Source organism: Ursus maritimus, unplaced genomic scaffold (genome assembly GCF_017311325.1).
Source record: "Ursus maritimus isolate PB19 unplaced genomic scaffold, ASM1731132v1 scaffold_33, whole genome shotgun sequence".
Taxonomy (NCBI): Eukaryota; Metazoa; Chordata; class Mammalia; order Carnivora; family Ursidae; genus Ursus; species Ursus maritimus.
Window position 1 is genome coordinate 30,184,482 of NW_024425897.1, and position 21,040 is coordinate 30,205,521.

Sequence of the window (21,040 nt, forward strand, 5' to 3'; positions counted from 1 at the left end):
TCTCTCTCTCTCTCTCTCTCTCTCTCTTTTGGTGGGGAGAGGGATGAGGATCCTTAGGTCAAAGGGTTAAGTTAATCACTTTTCAGTTCATAGTCTGTTTATCATTACTGGTCTGTATTAGGTCCCTATCTATCTTTATTTACATATTTTCTGATTTCCCTGTAGTCAATTTCAATATCCTTCCCCACCCCCCGAAAATTACTTTGTTCTTTATGGATTTCTTTTGTTTATATGTGTTCACAAAATATGTATTGTTATTGCTGTGTATGTATTTTTAATTTATGTTAATGGTGTGGCACATGTATCTTTTTTATTTTTTTTAAGATTTTCTTTATTTATTTGTCAGAGAGAGAGAGAGAGAGAGAACACAAGCTGGGGGAGCAGGAGAGGGAAAAGCAGGCTCCCCACTGAGCAGGGAGCCTAGTCTGGGGCTCGATCCCAGGACCCTGGGATCATGACCTGAGCCAAAGGCAGACGCTTAACCAATTGAGCCCCCCAGGTGTGGCACATGTATCTTGCTATATTGTTTATATTTTTCAGTAAGCACTTGTTTCATTAAATACCCGTGCTCTTAAATTTATCAGCTCATGCCAGGAGAGCAGTGTTTGAGTGTTCCGGTTGCTTCACATTCTTGGCCAACAATTTCTGTTGTTAGTCTTTTGAATTTGAGTCATTCAAATGGTGGTATGGTGATGTCACTTTATGGGTTTAATTTGCATTTCCTGCTAGCTAAAGAGGATGAGAACCGGGGAGGTTGTGGAATACAGGTGAGGTTCAGAGGGGGTGGAGTCCGGAGCCAAAAACCAAGAAGGAATTCTTGAGGCGTCTTTGGTGCAAAATTGGTGCTTTATTAAAGCACAGGGACAGGACCCGTGGGCAGAAAGAGCTGCTGCCCCGGGGTTGTGAGGGGGGCTGATTATATACCATGGGGTTGGGGGAGGTGAGGAAAAGGGGAGGTTGAGAAAGCACTTTCATATGTTAAAGAAGACTCACAGGATACTGGATATCTGGTTATGGTCAAGCCAAGGCTGTCCTCCCTCTAATGAGGCACCAATGTGAAGACCGTTGGGAGTCTCCCGGAGGAATGATCACGTGTTCTTGTCAGTGGGCTGCAGGTTTAAAAGAAATTCCATTTTATTTACATTTCCTTCTGCCTCAGTCTCCCTCAATTTTATGGAGGGGATGGTAATGTTAGGGCTCCAGGAAACTGAATTATGTGTCTCTGGAAGTTAGGCTATTGATAAGAAAGCTTCTTCCTTATAGATTACTAGGACATGTGTAAACTGAGGGAGACTCAGGTCTTGCAGGACTGTCATCTCTGTCAGTTAGCCATTTGTTTTTCTTTTCCTTAGCTTTTGGGCAGCCAGGGGTGCCTGAGGAACGTCACGTACATCCCATGGGGGGGGGGGCGTTGCAGGGCGTCAGTTTCTGCTTTGTCCTCAGCTTGCCTTCTGTTCCCTCATCAAGTACCTTTTGTCATGTTTATTTGATATTTTGTTTCCTTTGGTTTTTCTGTGTTTTTCTTATTGGTTTAAATGAATTTTTTTATGTTCTGGAAGCTTGTTAGAATGCAGAATATCATGTCCCACCTTAATCCTGTTACAATCAACTCTTCGTTTTAACAAGATTCAGTGATTCATACACATGAAAGTTTAAAACTAACTTGATACCAAATCCATATTCAGATTTTATTTGGGGTCCTTCTTCTACTTCCAATACTGTGTTACAAAAATTTTCAAACAGAGGGCAAAGTTGAAAGGATTTTAGCGAACCTCTGTGTACCCATCACCCAGATTTTACCATTAACGTTTTACTATACTTGCTTTATCACATTATCCGTCTTTGTCTCTCTCTATGCATCCATTAACCCACCCTATTTTTGGTGTATTTCTTAATACATTTCAAATGTCATCATGCCTTCTCTAAATATTTCAGTATGAAGAGCGTTAACTAATTTTTTTTGCTTCCCTTTTCATTCTGTTAATGCTGTCTTTTGAACAGATATTTCTAATTTAACTTTATCTAATTCATAAATTTTTTTTATTGCATGTGCTTTTTGTGTCCAATTTAAGTACTTTTTTCTTACCTGAAGCTCATGAAGACATTTTTCTTTGTTATTATTTATCTTTCACATTTAGATTTATAATATATCTAGAATGAATTTTTATGTTTGGTGTGGGTAAGAGCCAAGATTTATTTTTTTCACAGAGCTGTCCAGTTGTCCCGGTCCCAGGGAAGTGCTTGATTTCTACCTCTGGCTCTGCAGTGCCCCGTTTGTCGTGGGTCAGGTGCCCATAAGTGTGGTTTGGTTTTCCTAACTCTTCATTCTGTTCCGTTGCTGTCATGAGCATACGATGAAGGTGTCAGCTTTATTCAGGTATAAAACACGCTTAACATAATTGTGAAGCAGGTTGAGCATTTCAGACTCAATGACGTTTCATTTAACGTGGCTTCAGACACATCACACAGAGCAAAGCATAGTACAAAGTCGCACAACAAACAGGATACAGCAAGGGGTAAGAAGCGAACAAACCAAATGCAGGTCCGTCTGTGAGTGCATGGTTGAGATGAGGACCCAGTCCGGTCCCGGTCACTTTTATTTATTTATTTATTTTTAAGTAATTTTTTATTATGTTATATTAGTCACCATACAGTATATCCTTAGTTTTTGATGTAGTGTTCCATGATTCATTATTTGCGTGTAACACCCAGTGCTCCATGCAATACGTGCCCTCCTTACTACCCATCACCGGCCTATCCCAATCCCCCATGTCCCTCCCCTCTGAAGCCCTCAGTTTGTTTCCCAGAGTCCATAGTCTCTCATGGTTCATTCCCCCTTCTGTTTACCCCGACTTCATTCTTCCCTTCCTTCTCATACCGATCTTCCTTTTTCTTATGTTCCATAAATGAGTGAAACCATATGATAATTCTCTTTCTCTGCTTGACTTATTTCACTTAGCATAGTTTCCTCCAGTCCTGTCCATGTTGCTGCAAATGTTGAGAAATCGTTCTTTCTGATGGCTGAGTAATATTCCATTGTATATATGGGCCACAACTTCTTAATCCAGTCATCTGTTGAAGGGCATCTCGGCTCCTTCCACGATTTAGCTATTGTGGACAATGCTGCTGTGAACATTGGGGTGCATATGGCCCTTCTCTTCACCACATCTGTATCTTTGGGGTAAATACCCAGTAGTGCAATGGCTGGGTCATAGGGTAGCCCAATTTTTAACTTTTTAAGGGACTTCCACATTGTTTTCCAGAGTGGCTGTACCAACTTGCATTCCCAACAACAATGTAAGAGGGATCCCCTTTCTCCGCATCCTCTCCAACATTTGTTGTTTCCTGCCTTGTTCATTTTTGCCTCTCTAACTGGTGTAAGGTGGTGTCTCAGTGTGGTTTTGATTTGAATTTCCCTGATGGCTAATGATTTTGAACATTTTTTCGTGTGTCTGTTAGCCATTTGTCTGTCTTCATTGGAAAAGTGTCTATTCATATCTTCTGCCCATTTTATGATTTGATTATTTGTTTCTCATGTATTGAGTTTGAGAAGTTCTTTGTAGATCTTGGATACCAGTCTTTTATCTGTAGTGTCATTTGCAAATATCTTCTCCCATTCCGTGGGCTGCCTCTTAGTTTTTTGACTGTTTCCTTGGCTGTGCAGAAGCTTTTTATCTTGATGAGGTCCCACAAGTTCATTTTATCTTTTGTTTCTCTTGCCTTTGGAGATGTGTCATGTATTTTTCCTCTTTTCTGATTTTATTTGAGTCCTTTCTCTCTCTCTCTTTCACTTTTAATTTCTGTTTCATTTATTTCTGCTCTTATCTGTATTATTTTCTTCCTTCTACTGGTTTTGGATTTTGCTTGTTCTTCTTTTTCTACTTTTGTCCTGTGTAAGGTTTGGTTGTTTATTTGAGATTTCTCTTGCTTCTTGAGGGGGCTTCTTAGAACAGTGTTGGTACATCCCAAAGATTTTGGACCATTGTGTTTTCATTCTTCTCCAAGTATTTTTTGATTTTCTCTTTGATTTTTTGGATGACACATTCATTACATACTAGTATGTTATTTAACCTCCATGTATTTCTGTTTTTTCCAGATTTTTTTTTAATGGTTGATTTTTAGTTTTTTCATAGCATTGTGGTCAGAAAGGGTGCTTCATAGGGACTCCTGGGTGGCTCAGTCGGGTGAGCATCTGACTCTTGATTTTGGCTCAAGTCATGATCTCAGGGTTGTGAGATTGAGCCCCACATCAGGCTCTGTGTGCTGGGTGTGGAGCCTATTTAAGATTCTCTCTCTCCCTCTGCCCCTCCCTGCTCACGAACTTTCTTGTGTTATGTCTCTCTCAAAAAAATAAATAAAATGAATAAAAAAAAAGGAAAAAAAAGGAAAGATGCATGGTATGACTTTGATCTTTTTGATTTTGTTGAGATTTGTTTTGTGGCCTAATATGTGATCTATTCTGGAGAATGTTCCATGTGTATTTGAAAAGACTGTGTGTTCTGCTGTTTTATGATGGAATGTTCTGAATACGTCTGTTAGATCCATGTGGTCCAGTGTGTCACTCAAAGCCGTTGTTTCCTTGTTGATTTTTCTGTTGGATAATCTACTGATAGAAGTAGTATTATTGTATTACTATTGATGACTTCCTCTGTGCTTGTCATTAGCTGCTTTATGTATTTGGGTGCTGCTCTGCTGTGTGCATAAATATTTACAATTGTTATATCTTCTTGTTGAGTTGTTCCCTTTATGGTTATATACTGTCCTTCTTTTTCTCTTATTACAGTCTTTGTTTTAAAATCTATTTTGTCTGATATAAGTATTGCTACCCTGGCCTTTTCATATCCATTTGCCTGAGAAATGATTTTCCATCCCTTTACTTTCAATCTGCAGGTGTCTTTATTTATTTATTTTTAATAATAATATTTTTTATTATATTATGTTAGTCACCATACAGTACATCTCTGGTTTCTGATGTAAAGTTCGATGATTCATTAGTTGCATATAACACCCAGTGCACCATGCAATATGTGCCCTCCTTACTACCCATCACCAGCCTATCCCATTCCCCCGCCCCCCCTCCCCTCTGAAGCCCTCAGTTTGTTTCTCAGAGTCCATAGTCTCTCATGCTTCATTCCCCCTTCTGATTACCCCCCTTTCTTCTTCCCTTTCTTCTCCTACTGATCTTCCTAGTTCTTATGTTCCATAGATGAGAAAAACCATATGATAATTGTCTTTCTCTGCTTGACTTATTTCACTTAGCATTATCTCCTCCAGTGCCGTCCATGTTGCAGCAAATGTTGAGAAATCGTTCTTTCTGATGGCTGAGTAATATTCCATTGTATATATGGACCACATCTTCTTAATCCAGTCATCTGTTGAAGGGCATCTCGGCTCCTTCCACGATTTAGCTATTGTGGACAATGCTGCTATGAACATTGGGGAGCATATGGCCCTTCTCCTCACTACGTCTGTATCTTTGGGGTAAATACCCAGTACTGCAATGGCTGGGTCGTAGGGTAGCTCAGTTTTTAACTTTTTAAGGGACCTCCACACTGTTTTCCAGAGTGGCTGTACCAACTTGCATTCCCACCAACAATGTAAGAGGGATCCCCTTTCTCCACATCCTCTCCAACAATTGTTGTTTCCTGCCTTGTCCATTTTTGCCATTCTAACTGGCGTAAGGTGGTGTCTCAGTGTGGTTTTGATTTGAATTTCCCTGATGGCTAATGATTTTGAACATTTTTTCATTTGTATGTCTTGATTGGAAAAGTGTGTTCATATCTTCTGCCCATTGTATGATTTGTTTATTTGTTTCTCATGTATTGAGTTTGAGAAGTTCTTTGTAGATCTTGGATACCAGCCTTTTATCTGTAGTGTCGTTTGCAAATATCTTCTCCCATTCCATGGGCTGCCTCTGTTTTTTGACTGTTTCCTTGGCTGTGCAGAAGCTTTTTATCTTGATGAAGTCCCGCAAGTTCATTTTTTCTTTTGTTTCTCTTGCCTTTGGAGATGTGTCATGAAAAAGGTTGCTGTGGCCGATGTCATAGAGGTTGCTGCCTGTGTTCTCCTCTAGGATTTTGATGGATTCCTGTCTCACATCGAGGTCTTTCATCCATTTGGAGTTTATCTTTGTGTATGGTGTGAGAGAGTGGTCCAGTTTCATTCTTTTTCATGTAGCTGTCCAATTTTCCCAGCACCATTTATTGAAGAGACTGTCTTTTTTCCACTGGATGTTTTCTCCTGCTTTGTCAAAGATTCGTTGCCCAAAGAGCCGAGGGTCCATTTCTGGGTTCTCTATTCTGTTCCATTGGTCTATGTGTCTGTTTTTGTGCCAGTACCATGCTGTCTTTGTGCTCACAGCTTTGTAGTACAGCTTGAAATCTGACAACGTGATGCCCCCAGCTTTGTTTTTCCTTTTCAACAATTCCTTGGCGATTCAGGGCCTTTTCTGGTTCCACACAAATTAAGGGCTGTTTGTTCCAGTTCTTTGAAAAATGTCATTGGTATTTTGATCGGGATGGCATTGAAAGTGTAGATTGCTCTGGGTAGCATAGACATTTTAACTATGTTAATTCTTCCAATCCATGAGCATGGAGTATTTTTCCATCTTTTTGTGTCTTCTTCAATGTCTTTCAAGAGTGATTTGTAGTTTCTAGAATATAGATCCTTTAGGTCTCTGGGTAAGTTAATTCCAAGATAATGTATGATTTTTGGTGCTATTGTAAATGGAATGGATTCCCTATTTTCTCTTTCTTCAGTCTCATTGTTTATGTATAGAAATGCAACTGATTTCTGAGCATTGATTTTGTAATCTGCCATATTACTGAATTGCTCTGTAACTTCTAGTAGTATGGGGGTGGATTCTTTTGGGTTTTCCATATAGAGTATCATGTCATCAATCTGCAGGTGTCTTTAGGTCAAAAATGAGTCTCCTATAGGCAGCATATAGATGGGTCTTGCTTTTTTATCCGTTCCATCACCCTATATCTTTTGACGCAAACATTTAGTCTGTTTATATTGAAAGTAATTATTGATAGGTTTGTACTTATCATTTTGTTACTTGTTTTATGGCTGTTTTGTAGTTCTTTTCTGTTCCTTTCCTCTCTTGCTCTCTTCTCTCATGCTTTATTCGTTTTCTTTAGTGATATACTTGGATTCCTTTCTCTTTATTTATTTATTTTTTTGTATTAGTGGTTTTTGATTTGTGGTTACCATTAGGTTTCAGTATAACATCTTGTGCATATGGCAGTCTGTATTAAGTTGATGGTCGCTTAAGTTTGAACCCATTCTTCCCTCCCTGCTGCCCCTGTCCACACATTTTAGATATATGATGTCATAGTTCACATCCTTGTAGTTCGTGAGCCTCTTGACTGATTTTTTTTTTTTTTAAGATTTTATTTATTTATTGGACAGAGAAAGACACAGCAAGAGAGGGAACACCAGCAGGGGGAGTGGGAGAGGGAGAAGCAGGCTTCCCGCTGAGCAGGGAGCCCGATGCGGGGCTTTATCCCAGGACCCTGGGATCATGACCTGAGCCGAAGGCAAACGCTTAACGACTGAGCCACCCAGGCACCCCATCACTTGACTGATTTTTACAGAGATACTTATTTTTACTGCTTTTGTGCTTCCTCCTTTCCAAAGTGTCCCCTTTAATATTTCTTGTAGGGTTGGTTTAGTGGTCATGAATTCCTTTAACTTTTGTTTGGAAAACTCTTTATCTTTCCTTCTCTGAATGATAGCCTTGCTGGATAGAGTATTCTTGGCTGCAGGTTTTTTTCTTTCAACATTTTGAATATATCATGGCACTCTCTTCTGGTCTGCAAAGTTTCTGCTGAAAAATAAACTCATAGTCTTATGGGTTTCCCTTGTATGTAACTGCTTTCTTTTCTCTTGCTGCTTTAAAATTCTTTCTTTATCACTACTTTTTTTGCCATTTTAAGTACTATGTGTCTTGGTGTGGAGCTCCTTGGGTTGATTTTGTTGGGGCTTTCTGTGCTTCCTGGGTCTGGATTTCTGTTCCTTTCTCCAGATTCAGGAAGTTTTCAGCTATTATTTCTTCAAATAAATTTTCTGCCCTTTTCTCTCTGTTCTCCTTCTAGGGTCCCTATAATGCAAATGTTACTACTATTGATGGTGTTCCTGAATTCCCTAAGTCTTTTTTCTTTTTTCATTAATCTTTTTTCTCTCTTCTCTTCAGCTTGATTGATTTCCACTACTCTGTCCTCCAGATCACTGATCTTTTCTTTTGCTTCCTCTAGTGTACTGTTTATTCCATCTAGTAAATTTTCCCCTCAACACTGCTTTTGTTGCATCCTATGAATTTTGGTATGTTGTGTTTTGTTTTCATTCATCTCTGAGTATTTACTAATTTATCTTTTGACTTCTTTTTTGATCCATTGGTTAAGATGTGTTGTTTAATTTCCCCAAATTTGTGAATTTTCAAATTTTTTCCTCTGTTATTGATTTCTAACTTTATACTGTGTGGTCAGAGAAAATACTTTGTATGAAATTTATCTTTTTTTAGAGAGAGAGTGAACGCATATGAGTGGTGGGGGAGGGGCAGAGGGAGAGGGAGAGAGAATCTTAAGCAGGCTGTGTGCCCAGCACAGACCCAACACAGAGCTCAATCTCACAACCCTGAGATCATGACCTAAACCAAAATCAAGAGTCGGATGCTTAACTGACTGAGCTACGTAGGAGCCCTGATCTTTATTTTTTAAAATCTATTGGGACTTAATTTGTGGGGTAACACATAGTCTATCTTGTACAATGTCCCCTGTGCACTTGAAAAGTATATGTATGCTCTTGTTGGGTAGAATATATTGCATATGTCTGTTAGATCTAGTTGCTTTGTTTAAGTATTTTGTTTTCTTGTCTTCTGTCTAGTTCTATCCATTATTGACAGTGAGATATTGACATTTCCAATTATCATTATAAAACTTTATCCCTTCAATTATGTCTTCTTTGCTTCATATAATTTGATGATCTGTTATTACATGTATAACTTTATAATATATTGTTATATCTTCTTGTGGTATTGAACCTTTAATAATATATAATGTTCCTTTTAGTCTCTTATAACCTTTTTTTTTTCTTAAAGATTTTATTTATTTATTTGAGAGAGTGAGGGCGTGAGAGAGAGAACACGAGTGGGGTGAGGGGAAGAGGGAGAAGCAGACTCCCCACTGAGCAGGGGTCCTGATGCAGGGCTCGATCCTGGGACTCCGGGATCATGATCTGACCTGAAGGCCAATGCTTAACAAGCTGAGCCACCCAGGCACCCCCTCTTATAACCTTTTTTCATTTGAAGTCTGTTGTGTCAGATACTGGTATTACCCTCCCTGCTGTCTTTTGGTTACTATTTGCATGGAATATCTTTATCCATTCTTTTGCTTTCAGTCTTTGTTTTTATCTTTGGATCTAAATTGAGCCTCTTTCATACAGCTTATAGTTGGGTCATGGTTTTTAAGACATTCTGCCAATCTCTGTATTTGATTGGAGAGTTTAATCAATTTACACTTAATTACTGATAAAGAAATACTTACTTCTTTCATTCTCTCTGGTTTCCATATATATTTTATAGCTTTTTTGTCCCTCAATCCCTACATTACTGTCTTCTTTTGTGTTTAATTTTTTTTTGTTTAAATATCTAAATTTCTTTCTCATTTACTTTTGTATAAATTATATAGCCATTTTCTTTGTGGTTATCATAGGGATTATGTTTAACTTCTTAAAGTTATAGTATTCTTATTTGAAATTATACCAGCTTAATATTGTTACTATACAAAAGATTCTGCTCCTCTACAGCTCTGTCCCCACTTTTTGGTTATTGATGTCACAAAATCACATCTTTGTACATTTCGTGCCCCTAAACACAAACTAATAATAAGTTTTCTGTTAAAGATTTTACTTATTTATGAGAGAAAGAGAGTACAAGCCAGGTGGAGGGACAGAGGGAAAAGCAGACTCCCCGCTGAGCAGGGAGCTGATGCAGGGCTCGATCCCAGGACCATGGGATCATGACCTGAGCCGAAGGCAGATGCCTAATGGACTGAGCCACCCAGGCACCCCGAAACTAATAACTGTTTTAAATGCATGAGTCTCTTATAATTATGTAGAAGACAAAATGCAGAGTTTGAAACCAAAGTTAAAGTAATATTACCTTTTATCATTGTCCATATATCTACCTTTATTAAGATCTTTATTTCTTCATACAGCTTTGAATTATTTGACAGTGTCCTTTTATTTAAGCTGCAAGACTCCCTTGAGCATTTCTTTCAGGCAAGTCTAGTGGTAATAAACTCCCATTTGTTTTTCTGGGAATGTCTTAATCCCCCCCCCCCAACTTTTTGAAGGACAGTTTTGACAGATGCAGGAGTTTTGGTTGACAATTTTGTTTCTTTTTGAGTATATGGGTCCATTGCTTTCAGGCCTCCAAAGATTCTGATGAGAAGTGTGCTTAATATCTTACTGAGGATTCCTTGTGTGCGACAAATTGTTTCTCTTGGATGCTTTCAAGATTCTTTCTTTGTCTTTGTGGAAAATTTGATTATAATAGGTCTTGGTGTGGATTTCTTTGAGTTCATCTTTGTTGGATTCTGTTGAGCTTCTTGGATGTTTATTTTCACATCTTTCATGAAATTTGTGTTGTTATTACTATTTCTATGTTAGCCATTCTAGTAAGTGTGTAATGGTGTGTTATTAATTTGCAATTCTTTAATGATACATGATGTTGAGAATCTTTCATATGCTTATTTGCCATCTGTGTATCTTCTTATTCAGATCATTTGCTCAACAAATTGGGCACTACTTAGAGCTTTTGTGCTTTCATTCCACTTAAGTTTTAACATGTCTTCTCTCACAGTGGCTGCTCCCTCAGTACCCTTTTACAGATTCAACCTGACACTTCCAAGTAGTATGGCTAGCTTCCTTTTTGCCCCTGTTGTACTCTCTCTGTTTATTCATCTTATCTTCTTTAGTCTCCAATTGCATTTGCATGTTTTATTTAAACTTTGCTTTCTTCTGCAATGCTAAATGGTTCTCTCGGGCAGGAGTGTCTCTCATCCTTATTTATATCACCTGCACTTTTTGAATACCTGTCACCTGGAGGTAAGGAAGTATTGCAGAAGTAAGATGAACAACCATTGCTGTTCGCCTGTAGCTGTCCTGCCTTTAGCACTGAAGGTCCCATGTCTAGGGAAATCCCTTAGTCCTGGGTACACTGGGACAGTTGGTTACCCTGCGCTGATGGTTCCTAGGATAGTTTAAACAATGAAAGATGTATCTATAATGAGTAGCATTGCTGCTTCCGTCTTTGTGCCCTTGTTGTACTCTGTATGTTCTTTTGTCTTAGCTTCTTTGACTGCCAGTTGCATTTGCAGATGTTTAACTTTGCTTTCCTGTGCAGCAGTGAACACTTCTTGTGGACAGAATTGTGTTTCATTCAAGTTTTTTTTTTAAGATTTTATTTATTTGAGAGAGAGAGAGTGAGAAAGAGAGTGCACACGCGCACGAGTGGGGGGAGGGGCAGAGGGAGAAGCAGACTTTGGCTGAGCAGGAAGCCCGATGCGGGACTCGATCCTAGGACCCTGGGATCATGACCTGAGCTGAAGGCAGATGGTTAAACGACTAAGCCACCCAGGCACCCCTCATTCAAGCTTTTTTTTTTTTTTTATGGATTTATTTTATTTATTAGAGAGAGAGAAAGCATGAGCAGGGGGAGGGGCAGAAGGAGAGGGAGAGAGAATCCTCAAGCAGACTCCCCACTGAGCGTGGAGCCCAGCATGGGGCTTGATCCCAGAACTCCCGAGATCATGACCTGAGCTGAAATCAAGAGATGGACACTTACCTGACTGAACCACCCAGATGTCCCTTCATTCAAGTTTATATCACCTGCACCTCACTGAATATCTGGCACCTGGTATTCTCACATGTTGAGTGAAAGGCTGGCTGACTTACTGTACACGGATGGAGTGTTTTCAGTAAAGTTTTGCTTCTCTCACAAAGTAGAATGTAAACAGTGGACATCTAGGCAGCTTGTTGTTTCCCAGAAGCTCAGTAAAGAATTTGAGACTGACTAAGAGTATGTTCTTTCAGGGACCATTGTCGTTTGTGGACGTGTGTGTGGACTTCACTTGGGAGGAGTGGCGGCTGCTGGAGCCCGCGCAGAAGCACCTGTACAGGAGCGTGATGCTGGAGAACTACAGCCACCTGGTGTCCCTGGGTAGGAGCCCCTCCCCGACAGGAGTGCGTGGTCTCCAGGCTTCCCCCCCTTGGTTGCTGAAAGCTGGCTGGCTTTTGTAAAGTTCCTAGTGATTTTGGACTTATATTTAAGGGCCAGATTTTCTTAATCTCCCTGTGGCATCAGAATGTGCTGGTCTCCGCTTTGCCATGGGGTCGCGGGGCTGCGGGCAGCTTCATCGCGCTGTCTCTACGCCGACCTTCCCCCTTCTTCAGGGCTCGAGGTGGTTTATGATTTTCCGTTCTCAGGGTATCAAGACAGCAAACCCGACATCATCTTCAGGTTGGAACAAGGAGAAGAGCTGTGGATGATGCAGGCCCAGATCCCACGCCAAGCCCCTCCAGGTGAGCGATGAGCATAGTTAGATCTTCTCCTCCGTATTCAGACTGATGTGAATTCTGGTGTGACATACACCTCGTGTTTGTACCTTTTGTCTCATTCATAACCATTCTGTCTTAGTTCATCTCTTTCTGTCTGGTATTCTCCTTTTCCTGCGTACTTTCCCAGGAGAGTAGACTCATTCTGTTACACAGTTAAACAGGATTTTTCTCTGTGTCTCTCTTGATGTGACTTTCATTCTTCCTTCTACTTTCTTTTTTTTTTTTAATTATATTTTTAAATCTCTTACATTTATAGTCAACAACCATAGTCCCAACCTCCTTCCTTCTCCTTGAAATGTACCAGAAGTCATCACTGTCCCTTCTAAGCTCATTCCCATACCCCTGGATATTAGTCATCCTCTCTTGAGCCCTTCCCTTCCCCTCCCCCTTCCTCATGGGACACACCATGGAACTCACTCACACACTACATGACAGAGTGCTTATTCTTTTCATGCTTTACTGGCTTCTCTTGTTCTTCCCTCTGAATCCAAAAGGAGTTTTCATAATCACTACTTTTCTTATATATTGTAACCTTGAAACACATCCATTCTGAAGATTTAAGCTGATTTTCTCTTTTGGTAGTTGACAGCCCGTCCCTCTTTCATCTGCCTTTGCTACCAAGTTCAGTTGTCCGTCAGCATCTTCCCTGCATGTGCCACGCCTTTGTCTTATCTTCAGAAACTGGAATTGTTTGTCGCATTGCTCCATAGCTACATCGTGCTTTCTTTTCACCTTTCTGATTGATTATTCATTCTGCTCTGCTTCTAGGTCTTTCTCTTGGCACTGGAGAGTCAGCGTAAATCTCCCTTATATGCAGTTTCCTTCACTAGTGTTGCTGAAATCTGTTAATATTCTGGCTCCCTAAAAAGAAGTCTTTTAAGGCCTCCATATTCCCAGTTTCCACCCAAAACAAGGCCAATATCTCATTTCTTGATCATTCTGTTTGTTAACCAATTGTACACATCTTATTCCTTTTGTTCAACTTGATGTCAGATAAGTTTCCCTAACGTGCCAGGCATGGCAGAATGAATCCAGTTAGTCTTTGTATCATTAGGATCATTTCACCTGTAATTTCTGATTAACCCTTAATCAACCTATTGAACAGAAGTTATTTAATTACCACACATCACAAAAAGTCCTGAAGTGGGGCAGCTGTAGAGTTGACTAAGTGATTGATTCAGTAAATCACCAAAGGTCCATCTCTACCCTGCCAGTCTACGTCCGTCAGCATTTCCTCAGGTTCACTGCCCTTGTGGCCATCAGATGGCTATTACAGTCCCAGCTGACACCTGCAGATACACTAGTGGCCAGTAGAACTAGAAAAGCTGCTTTTCCCACATGGCTCTTTCTATTAGGTGGTAAAGCCTGTTCCAGTAAGGAACTCAGCAAACTTATCTTGCCTGGTGGGCTAGGTGTTTATCACATACCCCTGTCTGAATAAAACTCTGGCCAGGGAAGTGGGCCCACCACTGTTGGCTCAGATGAATGATGCTTCACCTTCTGGGGGTGGGGGTAGAGGTAGCAATGGAGATGGGTCCCCATTTCCCTGAGTGAAGCACATGGCCTTAAGGGTGGGTTTGGGGAATAAATCAGGTTTCTGCAGTCAGGAAAAGGGAGGAAGGATTGTTGGGTAGGCAGCGCTGTCTGCCTTCATCCACCTCTTTGGCTGGGCAGCTTCTAGTCCTACTCTTCTAATCCATCCATCTTCAGAAATATTCCACCACCCCTGTTCTCCTTGCACTGTATTGATGGAAGTCTTGGATCCTTGTTCCCAGTGGTAGTTCTTTACGGTCTGGTAAGCTACAGTTACTCACTACAACCAACCAGGCAAGTACAGAGTGTAGAGACGTGTGCAGCATCAGTATGACAGGAGTCCCCATTCTGGGAGAGCAGCCACAGTGAATGCCACATAGAGGTCTGCCCTGCAGTGCGCTGACACCCTGGTTGGGCAGGCTGTGCCAGGTCTCCCTGCTGTGGCAGTGGCCTAGTGAGCCCTTGGTTCTGCTCTCTGAGCATAATTCCCTTTTCCATTGTCTTCTGTGGCTGCACTTATGGTGGTTGTTCAGGAGAGTGCTATTCTGTAGCCTCAGAATCTGAATTCTGTCGCTGCATGTGGAATTTCCAGGGATTACTTTTGAACCACAGCCAGTAATCGTCTTCAGTCACGTTTAAATTACATTTAAGCTTAGGAAATTCTGCCTTCTATTCATTGGCTTTGGTATTGTTTCCTGATTTCTGGAATGTTTTGAAATTTCCCTTGAGATACCAACCATAATATCCTTTTTTGCCATTATTTTTGCAAAGAGAATGCTCAACAGAAAATGTTTTAGGTTTCCTGGGAAATCAAATGGAGGAAGTCAGAGCTGTGGCTAACTAGAGGAAGTAAGGACGGGTTATGGTTCCAGCTACAGAAGGGTTACGGGGTAGAGTATTAGGACAGGTTTAGTGTCCATGAACTCTGAAAGTCTACAGGGATAAGACTATTGGCCAAACACATGAGCAAATCTGATTCCCAGGCAAAGATTAATTACTCTCTGGATGGAAACATTTCTGAGTTTAGAACCATGGAATAGCCAGTGACACTCCCTCCCAAGCCATCACAATAGTCAAAAGTTCCCAGAGTTCATTTCTCAGTGCATCCAGGAGGAGGTAACTCCTTCACTTGAGAATTGGTGCTTGGGAAAATACAATTTGGAGTCTCTTTACAAAATGAAGAGGGATCAGATTTGAGAGGTAGGAAAACCTGGAATGAAGTATTAAGGTCCTCTGATCTGCCATCTCCAACCCTGACTTGCTGCCATGTTCTCTTGAGGCTCTTTCCTGTTTGTCACCTTGGTCAGTGTATTACTTGAGGACATCTAGATCGGGTCTACCCATTCTCTCCTGGTCAGCCTCCAAATACTTGTCATTGTGCCTGAAGACGGAGTCCTGTGTCTTGTTCCCCTCTCTGCTTTCTATTTTTGGCTTTTGGGTTTTGTTGTCAGCAGCATTCTGTTCGCCCTGCCCCATCTCAGTGTTCTATTCCCCCCAGGTAAAACCACTTTCATCCCTTTTAGCTCTTTTTTATGGCATTTGCTTCCATGTTTCTAAATAACCAGCTTATTCTACTGCACCCTGATTTTCCCCCAGTGATGATTATTCAATATATCAGTGTGATGATTTAATTCTCTTTCACTGCACCTTCTTCCATACTCCCCATGATATACACACTGTCTCTTCTTATACCCCAGTCATTCTACTAAAAGTTATTTCATTTGGGTTTGATCAGTCTTCAGTTTTTACATCTTTATGTAATTTCTATTCACAGGTAAATCATGCAAATATGCAATGGCTAATTTTTGTTCATACATCATTTTTTCCTTTTGAGTTGTTTTATTTGCCTGCCTAGTTTTCTCTGTTCTTATCATTAGTGTATTTATCATTAACCCCAGACTTTTCTTCACGTGTCTAAATATTCCTGTGCTACATTCAGCCATATTAGTGATTCTGTCTGTCTCTTCCTGATGATGTCACTCCCTTGTCCTTTGACGTGCTCCAGTGTGACCCTAGTTAACCACATACCCTGGCTGTACTACAGTGTTTTATCCTGGAGTCTCCTTTCAGATTTTGTTTTCCATATTTATTCTGTGTCATCTTTTTTCTTGGTTTGTTTTGTTGGAACACCTCTTTGAGTAGCTTCCTGTGAAAGAGTGCATGTAACCTAAAATTTGAGACCTGTGCCTCTGAAAATGTTTATACTTTACTCCTGAATGCTCTGTGTTTTGTCCTCTAATGGTGCTAATGTCATTAAAATCAGATGCCATTCTCACTTTGATCCTTTATACAAAACAGTTTTTTTGGCTTCTCTGGAAACTTTACTACCTTCTTCTTGTCCTCCGTGTTGTGAAACATCACACTGATTTTTCTTGTGCGTTTGTTTTCATGTATTTTAGTATGCAGTAGAACTGCATTCCCAAGAGGACTGTAAACTGATTTGCAATGTTTTCTGAGTTTCTCCTGAATTCAGCAGTGTTTGGCACATAATAGGTATTCACCAATCATTTGCTGAAAGAATGTAATACTGAGATCCCTTCCAACTGCTTTATATTTTTCTTATTTTTACTTTTGTCTATTTTGCTTTCTTTACCCCTTATGCAACATTTTAAAACCTAAGACCATCTCCATTCATTGTCGATTTTCTTTGCCTATCTTCATTTTTAGTTTTGTTTGTTCTCCCCGGCCAGGAGTTTCAGTACATCTATATTTGAGATTTCAGGTCTGATACATGAAACTAAAAGTATACTCTCTTGACATGACATTTTTAAGGTAATTTTATGCTGTGCCAGATTTATGTCATTATTTTTAACATATAACTATTTTCATTGCTAGAAGAAGTCTGGGAAATTGATGATCATATGAAATGGCATCAGGAAAATCAAGGCAAGCTGGAAAGTATGGCAAAAGGCTATGAATGTACTACATTTGGAAAACTATGTCTTCTAAGTACAAATTATGTTTCTTCAGGACAAAATCTTCATAAATACATCACACGTGGAATGAGTTTTAAATATAATATAGATTTCAATAGTAATTATGCTGGAAAGAATCCTAATGAGTTTCATGCGTATGAGGAATCATTCTACCATTCTAAACATGAGCAGACTGTTATTGGAATAAAATACGGTGAAAGTAATGAATCTGGAAAAACTGTCAACAAGATGTCACAACTCATATGCCAACAAATGTATATAGGAGGAAAGCCTTTTGAATGCAGTTTTTGTGGAAAGACCTTCAGCAGCAAGTCATACCTTGCAGTGCATCAACGAACTCACATAGAAGAGAAACCCTACAAATGTAAGGGATGTGGGAAAGACTTCAGCAGCAAGTCCTACCTCACTGTCCATCAGAGAACTCACACAGGAGAGAAACTCCATGAATGCAGTGAATGTGGGAAATCCTTCAGTTTCAATTCTCAACTTGTTATACATCAGAGAATCCACACAGGTGAGAGTCCCTATGAATGCTGCGAGTGTGGAAGAGTGTTCAGTAGGAAAGACCAGCTCGTTTCACACCAGAGAACTCATTCAGGACAGAAACCGTATGGTTGTAATGAATGTGGTAAGGCTTTTGGTTTGAAGTCACAACTCATTATACATCAAAGAATTCATACAGGGGAGAAACCCTTTGAATGTACTGAATGTCAGAAAGCTTTTAATACAAAGTCAAACCTTATGGTACATCAGAGAACCCATACAGGGGAGAAGCCGTATGGTTGTAGTGAATGCGGAAAAGCCTTTACTTTCAAGTCACAGCTCATTGTACATCAGGGCGTTCACACAGGAGTAAAGCCGTATGGGTGCATTCAGTGTGGGAAAGCCTTCAGTTTGAAGTCACAGCTCATTGTGCATCAGAGAAGTCACACAGGAATGAAACCTTATGTATGCACTGAATGTGGCAAAGCCTTCAGGAGCAAGTCCTACCTCATTATACATATGAGAACTCACACAGGAGAGAGACTCCATGAATGCAGTGACTGTGGGAAAGCCTTCAGTTTCAATTCTCAACTCATTATACATCAGAGAATCCACACAGGAGAGAGTCCATATGAATGCCATGAATGTGGGAAAGCCTTCAGTCGGAAATACCAGCTCATTTCACACCAGAGAACCCATGCTGGGGAGAAGCCCTATGAGTGCACTGACTGTGGGAAAACTTTTGGTTTGAAGTCACAGCTCATCATACATCAGAGAACTCATACAGGAGAGAAACCCTTTGAATGCAGTGACTGTAGCAAAGCCTTTAATACAAAGTCAAACCTTATTGTACATCAGAGAACTCATACAGGGGAGAAACCGTATGGTTGTAGTGAATGCGGAAAAGCCTTTACTTTCAAGTCGCAGCTCATTGTACATCAGGGAGCACACACTGGGGTAAAACCCTATGGATGTAATCAATGTGGAAAAGCCTTTAGTTTGAAGTCACAGCTCATTGTACATCAGAGAAGTCACACTGGAGTGAAACCCTACGGATGCAGTGAATGTGGAAAAGCCTTCAGGAGCAAGTCCTACCTCATTATACACATGAGAACTCATACAGGAGAGAAACCACATGAATGCAATGAATGTGGGAAATCCTTCAGTTTCAATTCACAACTCATTGTACATCAGAGAATTCACACAGGAGAAAATCCCTATGAATGTAGCGAATGTGGAAAAGCTTTTAATAGGAAAGATCAGCTCATTTCTCATCAGCGAACTCACGCAGGGGAAAAACCTTATGGATGCAGTGACTGTGGGAAAGCCTTTAGTAGCAAGTCCTATCTCATTATCCACATGAGAACTCATTCAGGAGAGAAACCATATGAATGTAACAAATGTGGGAAGGCCTTCATTTGGAAGTCACTACTCATTGTACATGAGCGAACTCATGCAGGGGAAAGCCCTTATAAATGTGGTCAATGTGAGAGATCCTTCAGTGGAAAATTACGGCTCATTGTACATCAGAGAATGCACACAAGAGAGAAACCCTATGAATGCAGTGAATGTGAGAAGGCTTTCATTAGGAAATCTCAGCTCATTGTACATCAGAGAACTCATTCAGGGGAGAAACCCTATGGATGCAGTGAATGTGGAAAAACCTTCTCTCAGAAATCAATCCTCAGTGCACATCAGAGGACTCACACAGGAGAGAAGCCCTGCAAATGCACTGAATGTGGGAAAGCCTTTTGTTGGAAGTCACAGCTCATTATGCATCAGAGAACTCATGGAGATGAAAAACATATTGATGAATTAAATGTAAGAAACTTTCTTCCAAAAGTCAATTCATAGGAAATGCTAGCAAATTCATATAGAAGAGAAACCCTATAAATGAAATCATCTCGTTGTACACCAGAAAACTAACACTGAATAGAAACCTGTGAATGCACAGCATGTGTGGGGGTGCCCACAGAAAGATGCTTTTTACACACACACAGAAACCCAGTAAAAGCACACAGGAATGTGATGAATTCAGTGAACCCTGTGAAAGTTTTCAGCAGCAAGTCATACCCTTTTCAAAGTTTGTACAGGTGAGGAACCATATCAATGAAGTGAATGTTGGAGAGTTATTTTTTACTGTCATAAAATTTGCAAAGAGGAATTTTCATAAATCAAGTGAATATAGAACACACTCCTTTGAAATTCACACTAAACGATAGGATTTTTTTAACGGTAGGATTTTTTTTAACAGGATTTTAATGGGAGAAAATGGAAGCCAATGAATGGTAGAATTACTAAAATTACACATACTTTAGATATCAGAAGCTCATACCTCGGAGAAACTATACTATAAATTAGGGAAATTCTTGACTAGGAAAGACAGACTTCTATTAAAAATTAATAATGTATAAATGAAGATTTATGAATGTCAGATGGGGTAATAAACCTTCAGTAGAAAGATTCCCCTCACTGTTATTTTGATTAATTTGGAAAATAATTTCCTTTACAAAATATTGTGAGGGAAATTGTGTTCCATATGTTCCAAATAGTTAGGAAAGGATTGGAGAAAACATTCAGCTATAAATGATAGGCATGTCTGAAGTGGAATGTAAAGATTTTTTTTATTGTGTAAATAAATGCAGTCCGGGCAGCCAGAGGTACTTTGTAAGCCCGCAGGGTATTTAGATGTCATCGTCCTTTGTACTGTACGAGCTTCGTGTAGTTTGGCATTTTACCTGTGAGTGTCACATATGAGAAGTAAGTTAGATACGTGCCATCTCCAGGGACGTGTACTTTGCATAGCAGCATGGTTTTTAACAAATACAACTTGTTACTAGAATAATATGATTCATTAAAAATACATTTCAATACTACACACCTTTTGTACTATTTCGATCCCTTTGTAAGTGGGCCTGGCAACTACGTCTCTAGTTATTTACCTCAGTATAGTGTAGAGTTCATGGGCTTGTGTAGCTGGAATGTGTCCTGCCTTCACCAGTTAGAACACCTTCATCTTCTTTAAGGTAGTTTCTCAGTGGGGGAGGTCATGATGGGATCGTCAGTCATGGTGCCCTGCCAAGGGGTCGGCATGATCATCAAAGTAGGCTGACCTATTTATTCCAGATTTCAGATTTCTAAGTGGACTCTTTAAGTACCAAAAAGCAAACTGAGCTTTTGTTTTCTGGTAACATTTTCTGGCGATTGTTAATTAGTTCCTTCTCGACAGACTCCCCAGGATAGCGTTAGTTATTGTCACTTTACAGTTGTAGTGTGCTTTTCTCTTCACTTGAGTTACCTGGTATGTGTTTAAGGGATACATGTAAGTGACGCTGCTGAAGGGTGTACAGGCCTGGCGCCTCATTTTCTTGTGCTTTGCAGGTAATGCTTCCCCCCCCCCAAATGGAAGGCTTGTGGCAACCCTGCATTGAGCCAGTGTGTTGGCTCCATTTTTCCAACAGCTTTGT

General features: G+C 40.1%; 1 protein-coding gene across 4 annotated transcripts in view; it reads left to right on the plus strand.

Annotated features, from left to right (window-relative positions):
- ZNF268 (zinc finger protein 268) overlaps positions 1-20,449 on the plus strand; it is a 38,730-nt gene extending 18,281 nt beyond the window's left edge. For all 4 annotated transcript variants that reach the window (XM_008708292.2, XM_040620091.1, XM_040620093.1 and 1 more), the window contains 3 exons: positions 12,097-12,223; positions 12,490-12,585; positions 16,990-20,449. In XM_008708292.2, coding sequence (XP_008706514.2) covers positions 12,097-12,223; positions 12,490-12,585; positions 16,990-19,427 — 2,661 coding nt within the window. In that variant the 3' untranslated portion in view covers positions 19,428-20,449. The remainder of the gene's footprint in view (positions 1-12,096; positions 12,224-12,489; positions 12,586-16,989) is intronic.
- The last annotated feature ends 591 nt before the right edge of the window (positions 20,450-21,040 follow it).